General features: G+C 34.5%; 1 protein-coding gene across 3 annotated transcripts in view; it reads left to right on the top strand.

Moving 5' to 3' along the window:
- CSMD3 (CUB and Sushi multiple domains 3) overlaps window positions 1–25,335 on the top strand; it is a 1,194,711-nt gene that overhangs the window by 844,645 nt on the left and 324,731 nt on the right. For all 3 annotated transcript variants that reach the window (XM_077772930.1, XM_077772929.1, XM_077772928.1), the window contains one exon: window positions 22,769–22,938. In XM_077772930.1, coding sequence (XP_077629056.1) covers window positions 22,769–22,938 — 170 coding nt within the window. The remainder of the gene's footprint in view (window positions 1–22,768; window positions 22,939–25,335) is intronic.

Here is a 25,335-nt window from a genome sequence, read left to right as displayed (position 1 = left end):
ATTTGCCTGAAGTCACATAGGTAGAGCCCAGGTGACAATCTAGGTATTCTGACTCTATCTCAGTTTTAATTATTCTATTATACTGTGGCTCTAGTTAATGAACATGAAGTTCCCAAACATTACCACTTCAATGGCAGTTCAAAGAAGCTTCGTGGTCACTCTTCATGGAAATATCTGCTTCTAAAATTAAATAAAATAAGGAATGGAATTTTCTTTCCTCAGTTCCAGAGAAAATCAATTGCTAGTGCCTCTGGCAAAAACAAAACTGATACTTAGCTCACACAAATATTATTGTCTTGTACAGATAGAATTTATATAGCAGAATGATACTATGTTTTTATATTTTGTTTATAGTAACTCCAATATCCGGAGGGACATAGCTATATGTCCACAACACTGCCCTAGAATACCAGTACTCATTCGCATACAGCTTAGAGTTCATAGGCTATAATTTTGTCTTTCTTTAAGAGCCATATTTTGTGACAGACTATTATAGATTTTGCAATTAGTAGTTACATTATTGGTTAAATTTTATGACATATACACATTCTATAGCTTGTCCAGAGTGGCTGTAAAAATATTTTATTTGAGCCTTTTTGCTTTAGGTTCAGTTAGTTTTCTGCATGCTTCTAGGTTCCAATTACAGTGCTATCTCAACTATCTGGAAAGATCAACACATTCTCAATTAAAATTTGCAGGTTCAGTAATTTCATGACTATTTCTATAGGCATTTAAAAAGGCATTTCAGGAAATGTGTTTAGGTTTTATTGGTAGGTTAACTCTTGAGAACATAAGCCTATATTTGTTCAACTTTTGTGAAACACTCTACTGTCATGGTTCAGAGTTACTAAATTAATCTCATCTATTATGGGTTCTGACAGTTCAAGTTCATGTGTTTTATGGTAGAATTTGGTGTGCTACATTTTGCGTGATCTTAAAATGTTTTACTTTTAAATATCAGCTCAAAATTCATGAAGGGAATACAACATTAAAAAACTAATTTGTTTTAGGTTATTACAAAATATACAGAAATTCCTTTAAAGTTTATTTATTTTGAGAGAGAGAGAAAGAGAGAGAAAGCATGACTAGAGGAGGGGCAGAAAGAAAAGGAGAGAGAAAATCCCAAGCAGGCTCCATGCTTTTAGCTCAGGGTCTGACACAGGGCTCAGTCCCACAAACTTTGAGATCATGACCTGAGCTGAAACCAAGAGTTGGACACTTAACCAACTGAGACATTCAGGTGCCTTTGGAATTATGTACATAGTAGTAATACTATATAATTATAGTAATTATAAGTCAAATTATATAATTCAAGAAAAATTTAATGTTGCAAAAATTAGTTATTCAAATTACCAGTATAAAACATTAAAAAAAATTAAAACAAAAACAGATGTCTGGGTGGTTCAGTAGGTTGGGCGTCCAACTTTGGCTCAGGTCATGGTCTCGCAGTTAGTGGGTTCAAGCCTCGCGTCAGGCTCTGTGCTGACAGCCAGCTCAGAGCCTGGAGCCTGTTTCAGATCCTGTGTCTCGTTCTCTTTCTGATCCTCCCCTGCTCACGGTGTCTCTCTCAGAAATAAATAAAATATTTTTTGAAATTACCAATAAGTAGTATATTTGTAGTGTCTTTTATAGAATAGGATGTGTTTGAGGTCTTACATGAATGCTATGCTCTAAAATATTTAGGGGCACTTGGGTGGCTCAGTCAATTAAGCGTCCAACTTCAGCTCAGGTCACGATCTCATAGTTCGTGAGTTGGAGCCCTGCACTGGGCTGTCTGCTGACAGCTCAGAGCCCAGACCTTGCTTCACATTCCTCTGTCTCCCTCTCTCTGACTCTCCCCTGCTTGCACTCTGTCTCTCTCTCTCAAAAATAAATAAACATTAAAAAAACATGTAAAACAAATTTAAACAGACATCTTCAAATCATAACCTTTTAGTTCTCAAATGACAAAATAAAAATCTAACAAATATTTATGTCACATCATTTTATTTATTTATCTCTTTTAATGTTTATATTTTGAGAGAGAAAGAGACAGAGCACAAGCAGGGAAAGAGCAGAGAAGGAGACACAGAATGTGATCACAGGCTCCAGGCTTGGAGCTGTCAGCACATAGCCATATGTGGGGCTTGACCTCATGAGCCTTGAGATCATGACCTGAGCCAAAGATGGACTCTGAACTGTCTCAGCACCCAGGTGCTCCTGTGTCATGGCATTTTAGTTCAAAATCACTTTGTTCATTTATAATTATTTTAAAGAATTTTAAGATATTAAATAATTTTCTACATAAATTAAAAAGTCTTGTCAAAAAATATAACATGATAAATGTAAATTTAGTTCTTGTGCTTTATGCTTATCAATTTAATAGAGACTGTGTATATGATATAAATGCCCATTAGCTGATTAATTAAATATATTATTAGGCTCTAAAAGGCCATTTTCAGATTTTGTTCTGTTTCTAAATTCCAATTAATCACTTTCATACACTCTAATTTGCATTGTAATCTGGGCCTGTCGATGAGTGGTATGTGTTAGTCTTTAATAATTCTGATTGCAAAAGGTAATATTTAGAAAAACTCAGTATTGCAATTAGAGAAAGGCACTTTTACTATTCAATTACTACAATGACGACAATGATTACTACTACTGCTACTACCTTTACTACTATTTGCCATTTATTAATCACTTCATGGCCAGCCTAGTTCTAGATGATTTAAGTTTATGATTTCTAATTCTCACTGCTCTGAGAGGTTTTATTTAATTTACTGATAAGAAAATGGAAATGAAATGCACTGGTTAAGTGATGAGAAATGCGCCTGGGTGGCTCAGTTGTTTGAGCGTCTGACTCTTGATTTCGCTCAAGTCAAGATCCAAGGGTTGTGGGATGGAGCCTCACATCAGACTCTGTGCTGAGCGTGAATCTAGATTAAGATTCTCTCCTCTCTCTCTCTCACTCAAAAAAAAAAAAAAAAGAAAAGAAAAGAAAAAAAGGAAAAGAAATGCACAAGGTTAAGTAACTTGGCTTGGCTTCTAAGTGACAAAGCTGAATTTTTAATCTGACTCCAAAACCCACTCTTTATGTGCAGTGCTGTCATATGAAGGAACAATTCAGTTGGCCACTATGTTGAGCGGTGACAAATATCATGGGCGAAGTCCCCTGATTCAGAACCATATTGCAGGGTGTAAACTTAGCTTAATGAAGCCCACTAGTGTGGATTTACATGTGCCAGATAAAATAAGTTAAATAAATGTATTTGATTTATTGGGAGAGAGATACATTTCATTCCAGTGATCACAGTATTCATAGTCATTATCATGTCTTCCTGACATCAGGTTACCAAGGATACCAAATCAATAATCAGAAGGCTGCTTTGTGAACTAAGAGTCAGAGCAAAATGACATTAACTGTCTTGAAAGATATTTTTTCTAGGCCATCATGTAACTTCCAATGGTCTCCTCCTCAACCTTCTCCTCCCAACATACATGCATGCACAAAGTTACAAACAACTTCCTGGTGACCTGACTTCTGTTACAAAGGTCCTCTGTAACTGTTCCATGGACAGCTAAATTATTTTTTATTTTTTTAGAATTTCTCTTTTAGACTTAGAGTTAACCATTGTCTTCTAAAATATTTTGTTTACTAAAAGTTATACAGAGTTAGAAATTAAAATTATTTTTATTTTAAATTTCATTCCTTGGAAAGCTTTTAGGTACTGATCACCAGGATTAAAATTTCAATGTTTCAAAACCTTTTAAGAACCAATTTAGTAGACAAATGATACCTTTTACACATCACTATTAATTCATTTCATATGCTTATGTCTAAGTTTTCAGAATGTTCCACTGTTATTCTCATTGTTTAGCATAAAAATTAGAATTATTGATTTAATCCATTTACCAATCTTAACTATTTACCAAACTTAACTATTTGAGATTGGAATAATTACAAGGGTAAAGAGGGAAACATCTACCTCCACTTGTTTACCCTGGATTGGAAAATAACAATTGCTCTAATTAAATATGTCTTTGTTTAAGTTTGTACCTACTTTGTGAAGAATATGGAACCTAATTTAAGATTAACACTCTAAAGTACTATTTTAACTAATATGAATCTACTGAAACAGTCAATATTATCCACTCTGGGCCAACCTATGTGTTAGGCAATTGGGATATCATTGTCCCAGGGCAATGATAAGTTACTTTATTTCTAGAAGCTAAGAGTCTGAGGAAGATATAATCAGTTATATAGGAAGTTTTAAAAGGGTCTGAGAAGTGCTCTAAACCAGAAGCTTCCCAGAGAAATTGATGTACAATTGAGACTAAGGGGATGAGTAAGCATTAGCTACATGTGTGTTGGGGGGATGTGTGTGAATGGGGGAGAAAATTCTGTTTAGGGGTAACAGCTCCTGCAAAGGATCAGTCTTAAGAGAAAGCAGAATACATTTGTGGTAGTATACATATCAACAAGCCATTTGGCTAATGTTCATTGAGATAGGGTGGATAGAGGGCGGAGAAGGCTGTGGATTGGGAAGATGGAGTAAATGCCTTCCACTTGGAAGTTGGAGCTGCTTATGGCATGTACACATGGAGGCATGTGGGAGATGGCGGGCTATACAAATCTTGAGCTGGATACAGAGAACTAGTTTGAAGATAACATCTTTGGGAATCAAAGATTGATAAACAATATAAAATTTCCAGGAGAAAGTGTAGAAACTTTAAAAAATCTGTTACATTTCATCATATAAAACACCTAGAGAAAGGCAAAATCTGTCACCTGCCTTGCCTTTGATGAGTTTATAACATGAATGTTATTTTATTTTTTATAATTATTTTTTAATTGTTTATTTTTGAGACAGAGAGGAGAGACAAAACACAAGCAGTGGAGGAACTGAGAGGGAGGGAGACACTGATCCAAAGCAGGTTCCGGGCTCTGAGCTGTTAGCACACAGCCCAACATGGGGTTCAAACTCAGGAACCACAAGTTCATGACCTGAGCTGAAGCTGGGTGCTTAACAGACTGAGCCACCAAGCTGCCTCCCTATAACATGAGTGTTAGATGAGAGATAAACCAAAAAGCTAGGGCCAGAGTGAGAAGTTCTGAGAGAAGCTCTAAGAATATAGAGATTGATATGGGTTGAAGTTCTCATGGAAGACTTTTTAAAGACATGAAACTGTATATGCATAAAATGTCCACACTAGAACATATCAAAATGTCATTTTGACTAAGAAAATGTCAAAATGTCCAAAATATGAACATAATGTTCTTAATTTTGTCTCTGGAAACCTTTTGGCTAGATTAACAAAGATTATTCTTATATTTTTTAATTTTTAAAAATATTTTATTTATTTTTGAGAGAGAGAGTGTGTGTGTGTATTGGGGGAAGGGCAGAGAGAGAGGGAGACACAGAATCTGAATCAGGCTCAAGACTCTGAGCTGTCAGCACAGAGCTGGATGCCGGGCTTAAACCTACAAACTGTGAGATCATGACCTGACCCAAAGTTGAATATTTCACTAACTGAGCCACCCCGGTGCCCCTCCTGATACTTATTTTTAAACAACTTACTTAATATCCATAAACTGCATTGAAACTTAAACACTCAGAAGTTCTTTTTATGCAAGGGCTATGTTCCTGAAGATGATACAATTCAAAATCTCTTAAATATGTCTGTGTTTCATATAGTAATGAATTAAAAGAAGAGGGGTAGGTATTCTTAAAATTCATAACTCTAGAATAAGAGGTTCTCTTTTGCTATAATGCTGCTTTTTAAAATGTTTCAACATTATTCAGAATAGTTAGTGAACTACTGTCTCCTAAATTAGCAGTAATATATAGCATGGTAGTGTATCAGTTTCCTTGTGTTTTATCACATCTAACTTTCATTCTAAAATATTGTTTGTTTGTTTCTGACATTAGCATCATCACCATTTTATGGCTGCTTTGTATCTTGGAAGAAATTTTTATATTACAACAGCATGTAAATTATAATTACAGTGGCTGTTAAAATAATAGCAGAATAATAGTGAGCACCTTTGCTTTACCAGCCTTTTCCCAACTCAGAGCCTGGGTGAATGTTTAAAAACATACACTCTGGGGTGCCTGGGTGACTGTGTCGTTTAAGCATCCGACTTCGGCTTAGGTCATGATCTCACAGTTCGTGGGTTCAAGCCCCACACTGGATTCTGTGCTGACAGCTGAGAGCCTGGAGCCTGTTCCAGATTCTGTGTCTCCTTCTCTCTCTGCCCCTCCCCGACTCATGCTCTGTCTCTCTCTCTCTCTCTCTCTCTGTCTCAAAAATAAATAAACTATAAAAAAAGTCATATACTCTGGGATCCATATGCATTTGTCCTTTTGATAATCCATTCATCAGAACTCATCAGAGAAGGGAGGAACAGAGAACATAGTGCAGCAGGAGTAGAAGGAGGAAGTGGAAGCATAGAAGGAGGAAGACTAGGATGAGGTGAGGGCAGAAAAGAGAGTAGAGAATATCATGAAGTAGTTTTGTGGCCATTTACAGGGGCTGTGGTTTTACTCAGGATGACATGGAAAGCCATGAAAGGGTGTGCACAAAGGATTGTCAAAGGGACATATGGATCCTTGGGTGTCCTTCCTATCAGTGATGTAACAGTCGTCCAGGCTCTGAGTTGAGAATAAACTACAAGGAGGAAGAGTGGAAGTGGAAGAAGCAGTGACTTTGTTATCACAGTAATTGCACTGATCTCACTCTGTTTTCCTTGCTGTTTCCCCAAATGCCAATCTCATCCCCACCTGGATTTGCTATTCCCTCTGCCTGTGATACTTTTCCTTATATGTCGACATACTTGCTCCTTTGCCTCCTTCAGATCTCTGTTCCAATGTGATTTCTCAAAGAATGCCTTCAATGAACACTTCTTCTCTCCCCACACTTTTCTAATTTGTTTTTTCTTCTTAGCACTTATGACCATCTGGCCAAGTATATGCTAGACATTAAATAAATATTTGTAAGATGAATGAAGGAATGCACTGTAATCATGACCTGGTATTTCTCAGGCAAGCATAGTATGCTAAAGGATGACAGGTGTTTAGAATTAAAACAAAAAGAGAAAAAGTCATGTGACACCAAAATAAACATGGTCTACAATCTACTTGGTCCACAACTTTGAAATTATGAAATCCCTTATTATTTTCAGTTGAATTATTTATGTAGATTGAAGTTAGTTATATAAAGTAAGGATTTATTAATATTTAAATTATTAAGAGATTTCAAATTTGTTTAATTCCAGTTTACATAAAATGAATCTCCAAGCACATGACTGCTACAAGAAGGCTTTCTTCTTTTAACTTTTGCTTTGTAGAGCAAAAACCAAAAACCAAAAACCTCTGTAGTAACAGTAGTGAAGAAAATAGGAGCAAAGAAAGACAAGCAGAGCCTAGAAAACATTGATAGAAGAAAAAGAAAAAAGGCACCTTCAGGTGATAGAACACTCAAATCAAGAGACTATTTCTTTCAGTCAGTTTTAGAACACATGGACTTAACTTTACAGATTAATTTTTTTAATGTTTATAACTGGCCCTGCCTCAAATTATACTCTGCAAGATCATAATGTTGTTTGTCTCTCTTGTGTAATTTTTTCTTTTATAATTTTTGGAGACCACTGATCCCCAACACTGTTCATGATTCACCTCTACTTTAGCATCAGCAGTGTCACTATGGAGGAGATGGTAGAGTTGAGTCATTATTCTCCAGCTGGTCCTATGATTTATAATCTCCTGGCATGTTGTTCTAGACTGCAATCTATGTGCTAAATCCTTTTGATTTCTCTTAGTTACATCCCATTAGGATATAAGATAGAGAATAGACAGTTACTGTATAGGGTAAAAGTTCGGCAAGGAATCTCCAGCCCACTGACTATTCCTAAGAGACTATGTGGTCAAGACCAAGGAAGTAGAATAGTTTCTTACTCACATTCATGCAGGCCTTGGTTCTCCTAAAAATAAAAATAAATGTGTTTACATATCTGTAATACCTGATTGACAATGCCTCTTAAGAACATGGGGAACATAACAAGATAAGATATTTCTTAGGAAAACCAAAGGCATTTTACAATGATTTAGCAGATCGTGCTTTATGCCTTCAAGACCTGATTATGTTTCATTTTCTCTGTGGGCTTTCCTCAACTTCTATAGGCAAAATTGTTTATTCCATTTACAGTGCTCCCACCAACTTGTTTATAGCACTTAGCACATGGTGTGACAATTTATCATTTAATCTGTTTATCCTACTCTGCTCCCATAGTGCCTGCTATGTACTAGAATCCCTATCCATCTATCAGATGTTTAAAATGTAACATTTTAATTCAAGGTGCTATGTTTTAGATGGTTATATTTCTGTCACTTAAGGGAAATTGGAATTTATTATGTTTTATATTGACAAATTACCTATTCTGTAGGCAGTCTGATTGTTCAATAGATACAAGAAGACACAATTGAATTTTATTTCATTGTCTAGAATCTGTAATGAGAATATGAAATGACTCAACATGCGTTGGTGTCAGCAACAGATACCACACTGGTACCAATGATTCATATCTAGTTTGAATGGAAAATCCATTTCCAAAAACCAATAGTCTGTTAAGATTCATCCCTTGAAACAAAACATAGGCTGGCACTGTCAGTACTTAACAACCTTGCTTCTGATTCTTTGGATTATTTTTAAATTTCTGGATTTGTCTGTGGTCTGTGTGTGTGTGTGTGTGTGTGTAATTCTAAGTACCCATTCTGAATTAACCAGCTTTTTGTCCTGAAGATATTTTAGTCTCTTTTTGCTATTAGTAGAAAGAAGACAATAACTGATTAGTAAATTAAAGTGACAAAACACAGGATGATTCATATCCTTGGATTAATTTGGTACTTTCCATAGAATGTGAGTATACCCTATGCTTCCTGTGCTTAGAAAGGTATTAAGTCGGGCACCTGGTTGGTTCAGTGGGTTAAGCGTCCAGCTCTTGGTTTTGGCTCAGGTCATGATCTCATGGTTTGTGGATTTGAGCCTAGCATTTGCCTCCAAGCCGACAGTGCAGGGCCTGCTTGGGATTCTCCTTCCCTCTCTCTCTGTCCCTTCCCTGCTCGTGATCACTTGCTCCCTCTATCTCAAAAATAAATAAACTTAAAAAAAAGAGAAAGAGAGATATTAAGCAACCAAAAGGAGTGCCTGTTAACATATTTCATATTTGGAGATGTAAAATCAGGAATTACCTGCATTAGGAGTGGCATTATTCATTCTATCTCCATGAAACCTTAAAAGTTGAGCTAATATTTCTTATTTTAAAAAATTATTTAGAGATTATCAGGGAACCTGGGTGGCTCAGTCAGTTCAGCATATGACCCTTGATTTTGGCTCAGGTTATGATCTTGTGTTCCTGAGATTAAGCCCCAGATGAAGCTCTGTGCTGGCCACATGGAGTCTGCTTGGGATCTTTCCTCTCTCTCTCTCTCTCTCTCTCTCTCTCTCTCTCCCTCAATAAATAAATGAACACTTAAAAAAATAAGAAGAAATTATTAAATTGTTAGTATATTAAATTTTGTTCCTTTTGATATATTTCATTTGCAAAAATGTTTCAATCAGTGATAAACCCTTTGATATCTTAAAAACTCACCTAAAATGTCACATTTTCCAGGAGTTGTATATAGCTTGCTTTGTAGTATATGAACATAATTAGTGAGTACTTAGCATGGTGTATTTTAATACAGTTTGAAGAGGAAAGCATGAGGCTTCTCCCTGAATTTGAAGTCATGACATTTCATTCATTGTTCAAAGAAAGGTCCACTATTGCTGGTTCAATAGATTCTAGAGCGAGCCTGCCTGCCTGCCTGCCTGCCTGCCTGCCTGCCTTCCTTCCTTTCTTCCTTCCTTCCTTCCTTCCTTCCTTCCTTCTTCCTTCCTTCCTTCCTTCCTTCCTTCCTTCCTTCTTTTGTTCTATTAGAGAAAAGAAGAAAGAGACCACAAGCTGTGTGGAGGGGCAGAAGGAGAGAGAGAGAATCCCAAGCAGGCTCCAGGCTCAGCACAGAGTTGGATGTAGGACCTGTGATCCTGCGATCATACCTGAGCCAAAATCAAGAGTCAGATGTGTTTAACCGACTGAGCCACCCAGATGCCTCAAAGCTGTTGTGCATGTTTTTCAAGAGACGGGGGAGGAAATGTTTTATGATTTCTGCAGAACTGGAAAGTCATTAGTTAAAATAACCTTAGGCTACCATTTACTGGTTAATCAGATCATATTATAAAATTGTTCATTATTACCAGGAAGAAGGGACGAAATGGAGAAATCAGCAACAACTTGGATTTCAAACAGCGAAGAAAGTCTCCTACTGACCACTGTCATTTTAAACTTGATGATGGGAAATAGGGAAATATCAGAGATTTGAGATTATATATGTTACCCAAAGGACAGGAAGTCTAAGAGAACAAAACATCATTTTTGTGTTTTATATATAATAACAACTAATAAAAACAACAAATAATAAGTACAACAATAATAACAAATAGAAACAAAACATTTATTATTTTGCTGAGGCTTCTTTACAGTGTTTAAGCATGAAGAATAAGCTCATCCCTCTACTCACAAAAACCTTAATTTAGAGCTTCAGGCAGGATCAACAGATCATGCAGGAAATTCTTTACGAAAGTGCCAACCTTCATTATGATTATATTTGTAGAAATAAACCTTAAAAAGAATTCTTTAAAACTTCCAGGCTTATTGATTATTAAGATAAATGTGGTAAACTCTCCCCCTAACCTCAATTGAAAGTAAATTACTTATTTAAAGTAAAATTACATATTACAGTTTGAAAAAGTTAGCTAATATTGGTTTTGGAGAGTGTAAGTAGGGTAAATGATAATGATCTTCAGCTGAAAATAATTTTTATTTTATGTATACAATGAAATGTGAATCAATAATCCTGCTTAAATGACTACATTTGTTTAATGTAGATTTTATTTCACAAAAAGTAACTGTTTTTTAACCATATCTTAATTTAGCTAATGTACACCTAGCACATTCATTATATTATACATTCCCCTCTTTAAATATACTATTTTATATGCTTTAAAAAGTTTGCATACTATAATATTTGGTTCATTTAATTAGGTATTAGGGAACTTTCAATATCATAGATATCACCTTCGTATTTAGGAAACTATATGTACCTTATCTGATTTCTTATCTTTTCATTNTAAATAAAAATAAAAATGTTAGAGGCACGCCTTGGGTGGCTCAGTTAGTTGATCATCTGACTCTTGATTTCAGCTCAGGTCATGATATTGGGCTTGTGGGATGGAGCCATGAGGCAGGCTCTTCACTGAGAGTGAAGACTGGGATTCTCTGTCTCCCTCACTCTGCCCCTCTCCCCCGCTTATGTGTGCTCTCTCTAAAATAAAAAATAATAATAATAATACAAAGAAAAGTTTTAAACAGTGTTAAAGATACTCCACTCCACTTTCCTACTCTCCCTTTTCCCAATTTTAGTACATAACTTTGTTAAGTTTATACTTAATCTGAGACTATTTTAGATGAAAAGACACTACAATTTAACCTCCAAATAGGAATCATGTTTTGAACATCTCTGATACCTATGGTTTAAGATTAAATTTAATTTTATTCAATCAACACATTGCAGAGAGCAGATTCCCATGGGCTAAGTAAAATTAAAAGTTACTCCTACCTTTCCTTTCTCCCTCCCTAACCTTCAGGAAAATTAATAATATTCTTTTTTTTTTTCTTGAAATTCAGTTTGTTCATTTTTTTAATATAATTTATTGTCAAACTAGCTAACAGTGTATATACAGTGTGCTTTTGGTTTTGGGGGTAGATTCCCGTGATTCATCGCTTATATACAACACCCAGTGCTCATCCCAACAAGTGCCCTCCTCAGTGCCCATCACTCATTTTCCCCTGTCTCTCCCCCCCCCCCCCGCCCCTCATCAACCCTCAGTTTGTTCTGTCTTTATGAGTCTCTTATGGCTTACCTTCCTCTCTGTTTGAAACTATTTGGACAGCAACATGCAGAAGAATGAAACTGGAGCACTTTCTTACACCATACACAAAAATAAACTCAAAATACATGGAAGACCTAAATGTAGGACAGGAAACCATCAAAACTCTAGAGGAGAAAATGCAACAACCTCTTTGACCTCAGCCACAACAATAATATTCTTTGGTGAAACCTTCCCTTCTAATTCTCAGACCACCAAAATTCCACCTATCCTTGAGAATGCAGCCAAAATATGACCTTGCTGATGAAGCATTGCCTGACTTTTCCATAAGAAGGGATTTTTCTCTCCTTTCAAACTATAAATGCTGTCAGTTCTTTGTAGCATAGTTAATATATGCCATTCCTGGCGTCCTTGTGAAAGTGAAGTTCCTTGATTTTGTAGTCTGCATCTTACTCATCTCTCAGTGGAAATACCAACTAGTAGTTGAGAGTTTGGGGTCTGGAAACAAACAGTTTGAAACTTGACCAATTTTGTGATCTTGAATAGATGTATTCAGCTTCTCCTATCTTCAAATTTCTCTTTGAAAATGCAGCCTTACTTCTGAGAAGTGTAAATAAATTACTTAGTATAGGAAGCACTTAAATGCTATTAACCATTGTTATTGCTTATATTCCCTTCATATATAAGCTTTGCTTATAACATGCAGAGTAGTTAAATTCTGTTGGGTGAAAGAATTATATTTTGTTCTTGTTTTCTATAAACACTATTTATTATCCTTTTATCCCCAAAATAACTTGTTTCTCTTAGTCTAGTATCCCTACTGCCTTGTTAGCAGTATTTATTGGGCTTTCACAGGATCTAGAAAAGTATATTAGAATCTTGGAATGTCAGAAATATTATTAGTTGCTGTCTTACTCTCCAAATACTACTACCATTTGTCCTCTTCACTGAAGTGACTCACTAGGAAATGTAAAAACATTCCTATTATCTAAAGGATTATTTTCTCCCATATCATAACTATGTATGAAATGTATTTAAATGGGGTAGGAATATTTGTATACAAACATTTCTGACACAGCACCAAAAATCTTTAATACACTATTGTTTTATCAACTGAGTTAAATGAGACAAAGAGTAAGTATATGTTTAAAAGTCTTATCATTATAAACGGTAACAATCTCAGCCCACTATGCCATCTTCAAAAAGGTAATGAAGACAAAATAACAAAATAATGTATTCTAAGCACAATGATCACATTTTTTCCAGTGCATTTTTTGATATTGAGTCATTTATCTTAAAACTACTACCGAATTTGTTGCTATGTTCTTGTAGCAATTTTTCTTATGTGTATGCTGTTCCATAATCACAGTCTACGTTGACTATAATCTACATCTTCACTTATCACCTTAAAAATCACACAGATTTCTCCAAGTGACTCTTTAATAGTCTAGTTTTAAAATACTAGAATATTAGATCTTCAGAATTGGGATGGCTTTTGAAAACCCTGCTTAACCTCCATCTCTGTACTTAATATAAACATCTTCATTTTTCTTAATTTTTCTATTTTTTCTTTCTTTTTTTAATGTTTTTTTTTTTTAATTTTTGAGAGAGAGAGCATGCAAGCAGGGCAGGGGTAGAGAGAGGGGGAGACACAAAATCTGAAGCAGGCTGTAGGCTCTGAGCTATCAGTACAGAGCCCAACATGGGGCTTGAACTCACAAACTGTGAGATCATGACCTGACTGAAGTTGGATACTTATCTGACTGAGCCATCCAGGCACCCCTTCAATTTTTTTTTTTTAATTCACAACTAACCCAAACCAAAACAACAACAATAACAGCAAAAACCACAAACATCCACAAATAAAGATTTCTTCCCTAAAACCTACGTCACCACTGGCTATCCTTGTAGATCTCTACCTTCCTTTGCTACCAATATCTTTAAAGACATTGATTGTCTTATTCCCTTTCTTCCCAACCTCTTACTTACCAAAACAGTGAACTCTTAGTATTCATTTTAATTGAACTCTCTCTGACATTTAACACTGCTGAGATGATACAACTTTCTTTGAATGTGCTTTTGCCTCTGAGTTCCGAGGCTCCATGGATTCTGGTGTTAGTTTGCTTTTCTTCTTAATTCATACATGGTCTCTGGATGCATTCTTTTGTCTGTGGCTTACAATAGCAATCCCATGGCTACAAGCATGCCTAGCTGCCGAGTGGACTTCTCCACATGATATCCCACAGGCAGAGCAAATTCATCATATAAAGAGTAGGCTCATGAGCATATTCAAATCCAGCCTCCTTCCTATCTACTCGTTCCTTTCCCTTTCTCTTATTCCCTGCTTCTAACTATTCTCCAAGTTCTATGCCCCTTACTTTCAATCTCTTCTTCCACTGCTTTCATTCAAGACCTCACCATCTGCTGTTTGCTACAGTTAACGTCTTGAGGTTTTTCTCCCTCTAGGAACCAAGGGCTGTTTCTCCATTCTCCACGGGGCTCCTCTAATGGGTTGATTAAATCTGATCATCTTTTCCTTTTCTTAAACTTGTTGATAGGCCTCTAATGCCTACATGATAAAGTCTCAATTTCTTAGAATGGTACATGAACTACTGGTTCTCCTAAGCATATCAATCAATGCTTTTCATTCAAGCAGTTCTCTCTTTCTCTCTGCCTGGAATCTTTTTTTCATCATTTTTGTTACTTTTAAAACATTTTTTAAAATTCAAATCAAGGATAACCTATTCCATGAAATCTTCCCTGACATATTGTCTTGCCACTACTTTGAAATGTATTATTTGCTTATTTTTCCACTCCAGGCCAAATTTGTATTATGCTACACATTACACATTAGTGCTGTGTCAGTTTTCATGTTGGTTTCTCTTCTAGCTCACATATCTCATGAGAAGAACTTTATCCCCAAGACCTAATGTAGCACCTGATACATCCTCAGGTATTACTGTTAGGATTATTTTTAATGAGTAAATGAACTGAGTGCATTAGACTCTGAGTAGCTGCTTATAGAAGTAAAGGAAGCCTGAAAAAACAATATCAGGTTACAAGAAATCCTCCATACTTTTCTGCATAAAACTGCATATTGAACTTTAAAAAAAAGTTTTGAAGTCATGCTCTTTAATTATGACTAACTCATTAAATAATAATTCTGCATGGTGATAATAATTGCGTTGACTTTCATGGTAAAAAGTGAATATAGAAAATACATCAAAATGAATTTTTGAGGAGAAATGTAGCAAATTCCAATTTAAATTTTTTTAATGAAAATCTGTGGTTAGAAACTCTTGACTCGTAAACTTTAGCAAGCAATAGTTTGCACTTGGACATAAATTGCACTGTATTTGGAGAGACTAGAAAAAGAAATAAAGAAATCAAGTAAAGTGTCACTGTTTTCTAACAACATAGGAAAGGAAAGCCCAGACTTTATACAAGTAATACTAATGGATGCTCATATTTTCAGTGGTGGCATAAGAAGATTAATATATCTCTCCACCCTCTCATTTCTACCCTTTCTGAGAATCTGGGCATTACGCAAGTACCTGTTTGAGAAAAAAAATTTACAAAAAATTTCTAAAGAACTAATGTGTTATTTATACTGCCAAGTCATAAAGGTATGTTAGGAAAAGTGTTCCTGAATGTATCCAATCTTACGAACACTTTTTATCACATTTCACAATTTCTTAGATGTCCCTTTCAAAAAGATAAACATCTCTGTAATTGGTTGTTTCTCACAACTGATAGCTACCAGAGATTATTGGCAACGTTTTTTCTTGAGACACAAAATAATGGTGATTCTTAAAATCAATGGTGTCTTAATTTCAGGAAATATAGTAGAAATTAGATTGGTATCATAGCAGGTTCAATAACTGATTAAAAACTTTAAAAGAAGGTAAATTTACATTTATGATATAAAATAAATGGTTGATTTGGATTTGACAGGTTGAATGTCCCCTTCCCCCCCATACATCATTCTATATAACACAAGCATTACCAATTATTACCTCTGGTAATAATTAAGCATATGGAAAATCATACTTCTACTTAATGTTACACCTTGTATGACTTATACCATATATTTAGGTTTGGAATTTTTCTCAGTTTTTGGAATAATTCAAGTCAAGTTTATTTTAACCTTGGTTAAATAAACTTGTAGTGCTATCAAAATAGAATAAAAGAAGAGAGTCAATTACAATGCAAATTCTTAAAAACAACCAAACTTCATTGATCATAGATATTTTTCAAATTTCCCATCCAAATTACTGAAAAGCATATTACCAGTTTATCTGAAAATGTATGGCTGTTTGCATACAATAGATGCTACCAGATTTTCTTACCCTAGTAATGGAGATTAATGATGCACGAGCTGGCCTGGTTTATTTTAGTAAGTGGGAAAAAAAATGAAACTCAATGGCTATCCCTGTTCTAGTGAATTCCTCACTATAGCAGTTACCCTTATCACCAGATTCCAGTACACATATCTCTCCTACTCCAATCCAAGTAAGACTACATTTAACAAAATAGTATTTTCAGCTCAGCAAAGAATTTCATGTTGGTAACTTTCATAGATTTCTTAATCTGTATGTTCAAATAAAAATATTTATATGACTAGGGTTTTTTTTACAATATAAAGATATCATAACAAATAGTGTTTGGACTGGAGATTGCATAGAAAATATTTATAGTCTATAAGAAGTATTAAAGGTCTTCCTTCCAAAAACATTTCCCTAATACACTGATAATTATATAATATTTTATATCATCAATTCCTATGATTTAAAAGTAACCTCCCAGTTCAATTTAGAGAGAGGAAACATTATCACCCACTAATATCTTAACATTGATTATTTTGGAGGAAAGTCATATTAGCAAACTTAAGCTTTAGAAATTAGTGACATCAGAACATAAAATTTATTCTAGACCAAAGCATGAAGGAAACAGGTGCTGGGCTCATGTCAGAGTAGGAAAAGAATGTGCTTACTATACTTCAAGAAAACATTACAACCCCTGAACCATGAAGCAATAGTTTTCTGACTCCAGATCTCTAATATTGTATGGATAAGTCTCATTCAATCAGCTCCTACAGTATTCATCTTCTGCACCTGACTTTCTAAATATTAAAAGGAAAAGTATTCCCAGGGTGTCTGGGTGACTCAGTTGGCCTCTGTGTCCTACTCTTGATTTCAGCTCAGGTCATGATCNTAAATAAATAAATAAATAAATAAATAAATAAATAAATAAAATATTCTCCCACCGCAAGAACAAAAAGCAGCTCACATCTAGATTTAGTGACATCCCCTTTCATACACATCTAAGAAAACCATTTTTCCATATCACAGATGAACAAGAGAAGAAACTCTAATCTTGATGGACCTCCGTCCAGCTCAAACTTGCAAAATAAAACCTCCCCCATACCAAATCTTTAATTTCCCAGAACCTATGACAACCCAGTCCACCCCCCCCATAATATTTTCAGAAATGCTTCTTCTGTTTGAAATGTTCTTTCCTTTAACCTACCTTCTCCTATCATCTTTAATTTACTAATGTCTGTCCTTTAGAGAAGTCTTGCTTTATTCAGAACAGGGTTTCTCATTACGTATCTTCACAAACTAGATACTCATTTGCATGATTATATAGTTAAATATCTGTCTTTTCTGCTATAAAGTAAGTTCTATGAGGGTTTCAATACTGGATGTCTCATGACTAGTAAATAATAAGGATTTAACAAATATTTGTTAAATGAACCAACCAATTGTGTGTGTGTTGTTTTCAATAATCAAAACATACTGTTAGCTGTCTCTAGCCACTTTAAATATTTATTATACATTCTCTACCAAGGTACCCAGTTAAGCAAAAATTTTGTTTATATTAAAATGACACTGTAGCTTTATTTTTATTAAGGTAAATATTTCCCCTATATATGTTACATCAGAAACACAATTTGTTATAGAACCTGCTTGAAAACCTTGGCATTGCTCTGATGTAGAGAGTCACAGACTTGTGTTTGTTCAGTGACAACTGCATACTCTCCATAAATGTCACTATGACTGGGTGATGATGACAATTTTTCAACTCACTTGGGTGTCTAGGACTTCCTTTACTCAAATTGTTCCTTCCATGTAGCTGATTTTTTTTCAATATAACCTTGTCTTCCTAAAATCAACTAACCATCTTTCTTCTCTTTTATTGCTAGCTGTTACACTAGCCCTCCCTCCAACCCCAGGTGATTCTAACATATCTTAAGAGTGTTCAGGGGCGCCTGGGTGGCTTAGTCGGTTAAGCGTCCGACTTTCGCTTAGGTCATGATCTCACGGTTCTTTTTTTCGAGCCACGTGTCGGGCTCTGTGCTGACTGCCAGCTCAGAGCCTGGAGCCTATTTCAGAGTCTGTGTCTCCCTCTCTCTCTGACCCTCCCCTGCTCATGCTGTCTCTCCTAGAAATAAATAAAACATTAAAAAAAAAAAAAAAAGAGTGTTCAGTCAGTTTGCCGATAGTCCTATCTTCTTATTTTTAAATATTTTTTGTGGAACTTGCTGTGATATTCATACCATATATAATAAAAATATTGTAGTTATGGTATTTTTTCTGGATATTTATGAATATTATAGCCACAACTGCCATTTGTGAGAATTATCACTGATACCTCAATGTGACATTATTTCCTTTGCTCCATATACCATCACAGCCAACTGATGCTGGGACAAACCATAAAAAAGTATAATTCATCAAGTCATTTTCTCCTTTGTTTGGGTCCTGAAATCGCATCCACTGGAACTAGAGGTGGTGTTTACCTCTAGTAACAATAGCACTTATAAAGGCTGAGTGTGAGACCATGGCAAAGGGCCAGTACAATAGTTCAGAATATCTGAACTGCATGGTCCATGGGAAAGAATGGTGGAAAACAGAAAGTCAGACCGGATTCACAGTGTAAATGGCCTTGCATGATATTCTGTGGACCTTGACTTGTTGATGGTAAGTACATTTGAGGCACCAAGTACAAGACCAGATTTGCATTTGGACAATATCATCATGTCAGCTTATTATACAACAGAGATAGAAGCATGTTCATTGCTAGACAGGCATATGGTCAAACTGTGCAAAGTTGGTTGTTAATTTCAACATTAGATCCCTTTCAATTCCAGTTGGCAAACAAGAGTGGTTGGAAGAGAGCTTGTACAGGGCAAATGTTAGTTCTACGTTGGGTACTTGTAAGCCAGTTTTTGGTATATTTGAAATTCAAAGACAAAATCAAAGACGAGACTACATGTAAAAATAATATTTTTTTATTAACCACCTAGCTCCTGGAGTTTAGTATTGTGGTTAAATGAATTCCTCCTTAACTTATTCCTCTTTATCCTTTATTTTATCAAGACTCATTGAAGAAAAAATAGATTTGTTTGTTTTCCTGTATATGTAGGTGGAGCATTCTGAACTGATTCTCATTTTTTATGTTTTAAGATCTTCCCTTGGTATGAGACAATCATTCTGTACATTAGTAATTATTTATAATGGAATATGGATTTATAATTTTTAAGTAGGGTAAATATGTTTTGACCTTCAGGACAGACCCCAGCCAGCATAAAATAATCCTCTTAGTTTTTAATAGAATGTCCCTAAATAGTATATGCAATAGTTAAAGAATAAAAAATAAAGTGACCTTGCATACCAGTTTATCTAGAATAGTCTCAGTCTCTACCTGTTGTGTGAGATGATCATTAATAGTGTCTCCTGTCATACTAAAGAAGTATTTTGATCTGGAAGAGAAAATATATACTTATAATTTTAACACCATGTGCAATAGCAAATATAAATCCCAGTGTAAATCCAAGCTCTGATGCACACTGTTTGATTTTAGCAAGAAAGCTCACTTTGGTGTCTTTACCTATAAAACTAGAGAAAATAAGTTTTAGCTTGCAGAGTTGTGGGAAAAAATGCGTAATTGGCTTCATTTGTGTGAAACCTATGTAGTCACACAGAGCTCTATGCTAAGATGGGCCCCATGCTTGATTTAATGCTTTAGTGGTCTCTTGAAATGCTCAGTACATTTTCAACAAAAGGGGTATACTTCCATTTTGCTCTGTGCCCCACAGTTTATACTCAGTCCTAATTAAATGAGAAAGATACCAACTTAACCCAAATTTTCTTCCTTAATTCTTCCATTCTGGTTTAAGTCCTAATTTTATATCACCAACCAGAAAATCATGTATAGCCATTTAAACCAACTGAAATATGAAAATATAACAGAAGCGGATTATTTTTCCTATGAAAGCAAATCTCCATTAAATTACATAATATAGACCCAACAATGTTTATGGCAGAAAGCACTTACTACATATTCAAACGTTGAGAACTTAGCAATAGATTATTAGTATATTTTTGTGGGTAATGCAGTAACTTATTGCTTCGCTTTTTGGGGAAGTGAGGAGATTGTTTTGTTCAGTTTATACAAGTTGTTAAAATAATTTTAATATTATTAATGATTCTCCAAAATTATGAAAAGTCCTCTGGCTTTTTACACACATAAGTGTCTCTCTATACTTGGGTAGTCACCTTGGGGACAATGTAAGTATCCTAAACTCTTTTCCTGTATATAGAGACTAATGCTACCATTTGTATTTATACTTAAATATTCATAATGATAGCTTTAATTTTTTAGCTCTTATTGTATGCAAGCACTGCGCCAAATGCTCTACTTGCATTTTCTAGATAATTTGCAACTCACACATACAAACAAAATATCCTTCTGAGGAGGGTATTATTTTCATTGTAATGATAACTGTGTTGAATCATGGAGAATAAATAACTTGCAAGAGCCATATAGAACTTAATGTTGAAAAATGATCTCTGAATTTTAAAGTCTGAGCTCTTAGTCTAATGTATCAGTGTTTTGCAAACTGGCATCCATGAATGTGTTCTCAGAAATCCATGATTCTATAATAATTAAAACTGTGTGTATTCTTTAATAGATAATCTAACTGATGAAGATGTGTGTACTCTGCATCATCTGGGTGGTCTGATGCATTTGTTTTTATGCCCTTGCAAGTATACCTAGATTCTAATAAGCCAGTAAGAAGGAAATGAGACAGATTTAAAACATGAATGATTCTTTCCCACTAAGTAAAGGACACGTGGCATCATACTATACTATACAGATGAAAGTTTCTCAGCAGTCTAGAGAGGGATAGGATGAGGGAGAATAGAATCATTACACAGCATAGTGTATTTCAAGGCATAGCAAACTCCAGAAGTCTATATGCTAACAGCTGGCTCTGTATCCACATTGCCGAAGGCAATTTAATTTCAGGAAAATCAAATCTTATGCCACATTAGATGCATGTTGCTATTTTAAATTGTATTGTTTTAGCAGTTTTATTCCCATATTTTAAAACATGTTTTGGTATTATATTTGTGTGCAACCAAAAGCATAAGAATATAGCTATTTTGTGTTAGAACATGCTTAAGTTACATCAAAATAAAAATAATTTAAATCAGTATTGGGAGTCATTAAGTTTGTTTATTTGTTTGTTTGTTTTCCTTTTACCTTAAAAAGAACTTGGAGGAGCTCTATTGGGTAGCAGTTCTTCATGTGACTGATTGATTGTTAGCATCACATCATTAGTTTTTATTATTATTTCATACTATGTTGTTATTATACTGACTGCTCCATTTTGACCATTTTCATTTTCCCTTTAGGCTTTTTTCTTTTGCCTTATTTTTGTTAATACTTAAGCATTTAAAAGTTAAAGCAATTCATTACATTTTACCTTGCTATATACTTCCTTTGATTATTCTCATGAATCATTACTTTAAAAATCTTATTTCTGGAACATAATGATTTGCTTTATTTTCTTCCTAAGTTAAATCTTTGAAAAATAGAACTCTCCCTGGCCTCTGGTATGTTAATATGAATCAAGTTATTAGATCTGAAAGAAAATGGAGTTCACTGAGTTTCTGAGACATAAAAAATAAGCTTGGGAATTTATAGGACTTGTTTGATTTTGTAGTATTACCACAAACCTTTTTAAAGTAATAAATTAAAATTAAATTTGGAAAAAATTGAGAAATTCCCAATTCTAAGTAGTTAGACACATCCTCTATTTTTGTTAAATTAATCTAGGAGGGTTAGCAGTACCATATACTGATTATGAGAATGCCTTAAATTTATTTTTTTTTAATTGGGAAAGGTAATCCATTTTCCAAAGATGCCCAGTTTGTTATAGCTATCGATTAGTGAATTCTACCCATTATATCAGTTTTCAAAGGCAATATAGTTGTAGTTCTTTCCCTTTCTGCTACTAAAATCCTTGGATCAGGAGAAGGCTGACTGTGGAAAGGGAAAGGGGTCAATTCACAAAAAGTTATGAAAAATCAGATAAGTAATCATTCTAAAATAAAACTGATCACTCCATTTTTTATGCTTTAAAAGAAATAAATTATAAATCTAAAGGTAATCAATTAACCAGAGGCTACAAACTTAAAAGACATCCTGAAAATCTTTTGCTCTCATCTTTTTCCATGCTATCCTTTCATCCTAGGGGCGGGAGGGAAATACTGAAACTATCATATATTTCTGTTTATGTATAAGCGTCCTGTCCATGGACAGTTGTTTCTTCTTCCCATATATTATTTGAGAGAGAATGAATCATCCACAATACACATCCATCCTGTACATCATTTTCCTGTCACGCTCTAGTTAAAATGAAATTCATTAACACTTCCATACATTACATTTCTTGAAAATGATAATACCTTCTAATAAACTGTACTTCCATATTTTGTTTTACCTGCAGCTGAATGTGGTGCATCTGCAACAAATAATGAAGGAATTTTGCTCTCTCCAAATTATCCACTCAACTATGAAAACAACCATGAATGCATTTATAGTATTCAGGTTCAAGCAGGAAAGGGAATCAATATTTCAGCCAGAACATTTCATTTAGCACAAGGAGATGTTCTTAAGGTAGGTGAACTCAGAAGTACTTATATTTTCATTATTTTCAGTCATTAAATGTACATTCATATATATATATATGTGGGTGTATATATGTATAACTACCCATAAGTTGATTCTGCCATTCATAGATTTAAATTAGACATTATTTTCCTTTTCCATTTTCATTGAGGTAAATGTTATGTTTCCTATGTTTGTTTTATAATACATACATTTTTATTTTATGATACATAAATTTTAATGTTTCAATAACACCAAAAGAAGAACATTTTTATGTCAAATATCTTATATTCAACAAATAATATATATATAACATAACATGGGAATGGTCATTTCTTTAAGAAATATAATGATTTATTTTTATTTGATATCTATTAAGTAACTTGGTTATCTCTATTGATACATGGATGGTTTTGCATTTATGACTATAAAAATTTATATCTAATAAATACATAAAAATGGCTTAATATCTATAAATTACTTAAGAAAAGTTTATTTTGTTAATAATAAACATTTAGTATAAAATGTATTAATTTATGTTAAAAAGTTGAAATAGTCAAATACCCTACATTTTAAAAGACACAATTTTAGGAAAATAAATATTTCCATACTTCCTGATTCATATTTTGCAATGTAAGTGTTTTGGTAAATATAATTTATATTCAAAAATAGAGGAGCAATAAATATTTCTGTAAAATAACATTTAAACATTTTAAAAATATTTCCATAAATGTTTCCTCATTGTCAATATTCCCTCACCTGGTAAGAAATTCAACATAATTCTGTTTTCACAAATCTTAGGGGAAAAATTATAACATCTCAGGTTGCAAGGGTAGGGGATTCTTGTTTAAGCAGTGATTTTAAGACTATTGGTTATATTTTTCTCTTAAAAAATATAACTCTGATGACAATTGATGGTTCTCTAACACAGACAGTACTATGTGCTTGTAAGATTTTTATGGACATGGGAAATTTCCCTGCAGTACATCTAGATGTATGCACCTTTACTATTCATTTAGGGCCATTCCTGGTTGTTGTACTTTTCCCCATCAGTCAACAGAAATTGGCTTTATAATCTCTTCAAACTCTTGTTTATAGTTCAGATTTTCTTGCTAAAATACGTTTTATTTGCTAAGTTAAAGTCAACATTGAGATTAATGGGATGCCTAAACATAGAACTGATTTTCCTTTTTTCAGGATAATTATGGGGAAAATATATCAAGTCATTGATCAGAAGTATAAGGCTAGCCAATAACCTGTATCACACAAGCAGCAATTATAAACATACATTTAAAAGTTCACAGCTAAGAAGTGCTTCCTTATACCTCCTAACCACACCTCCTCAAATATTTCTTTCCTCTCTGTGATGCTTGAAAAGTAGCCATTACTTTTCCGTACTAAATGATGTCTATTAATTGGAAAATTTGTTTGGAATGGCAGGTGATGCCTTAAAAATGGCCCTAATGTGTTCCTCTGAGTGATTTCTGACTAATCTCCTGTTTAATTGGAGTAAGGTTATATACACTTGTTACCTGAGTTACTTTCAAAATTTTATTTTAATGTCTTATTTATTTTTGAGAGGGAGAGAAAGCGTGAGCAGGGAAGGGTCAGAGAGAGAGGGAGATACAGAATCTGAAGCAGGCTTCAGGCTCTGAGTTAGCTGTCAGCACAGAGCCTGACGCAGGGCTCAAACCCACAAACCGAACCATGAGATCATGACCTGAGCCAGAGTCGGAGGCTTAACTGACTGAGCCACCCATGCATCGCTTGTTACTTGATTTACCTTGAGGATGGTTGAGACCTCAGTAAAAAAAATGACATTGTGATGGCTTATGATTGATGAGAGACCAAACAAGACAGATAAACTCAATTCAAGGCCCTTTAAATAATGATTTTTAAATAAATAAGGATTTTGAATCCATATGTTAAAAGATGAAAATTTATATCCCCAGAATTTTAAAAAGATTTTTGTAACTTTCCTAGAATAAAAATATGTCTCTCCAAGGTGAAAAGATGGTATACTAAATATTACAATAGAAACACACCAACTTAATTATTCCCCTACTAATTGTCTTGCCTGGTCTTTATTCCAAATTATGACCTCAAAATCACTTCAGCAAGCTGCTATATAGAGACATTTTGGGATGGGCTTTAACCTCTAATTAGTTTAAGATGTTAAGATGGTATCTCCACCAGCCTAAGACATAAGATGTTTACATGTTGTCTCATTCCTCCCATGAATCCCATGGACAACTACTTCAAAGATACCTACTACACAGGTCCAGTTAGCCATTCACACGCAGACAGATGCACCCTCCAAAGGACAGATGATTAATTCCCAAAGACTGAGGAGCCCAAAGTCCTCTCAGGATGCAGGGCCATTTGCCTCACTGCAATCCAGTCCAT

Source organism: Crocuta crocuta, unplaced genomic scaffold (assembly GCF_008692635.1).
Source record: "Crocuta crocuta isolate KB4526 unplaced genomic scaffold, BGI_CrCroc_1.0 scaffold479, whole genome shotgun sequence".
NCBI classification, from domain to species: domain Eukaryota; kingdom Metazoa; phylum Chordata; class Mammalia; order Carnivora; family Hyaenidae; genus Crocuta; species Crocuta crocuta.
Note: the sequence above shows the minus strand (reverse complement) of the source record. Positions and strands in the feature narration are given on the sequence as shown.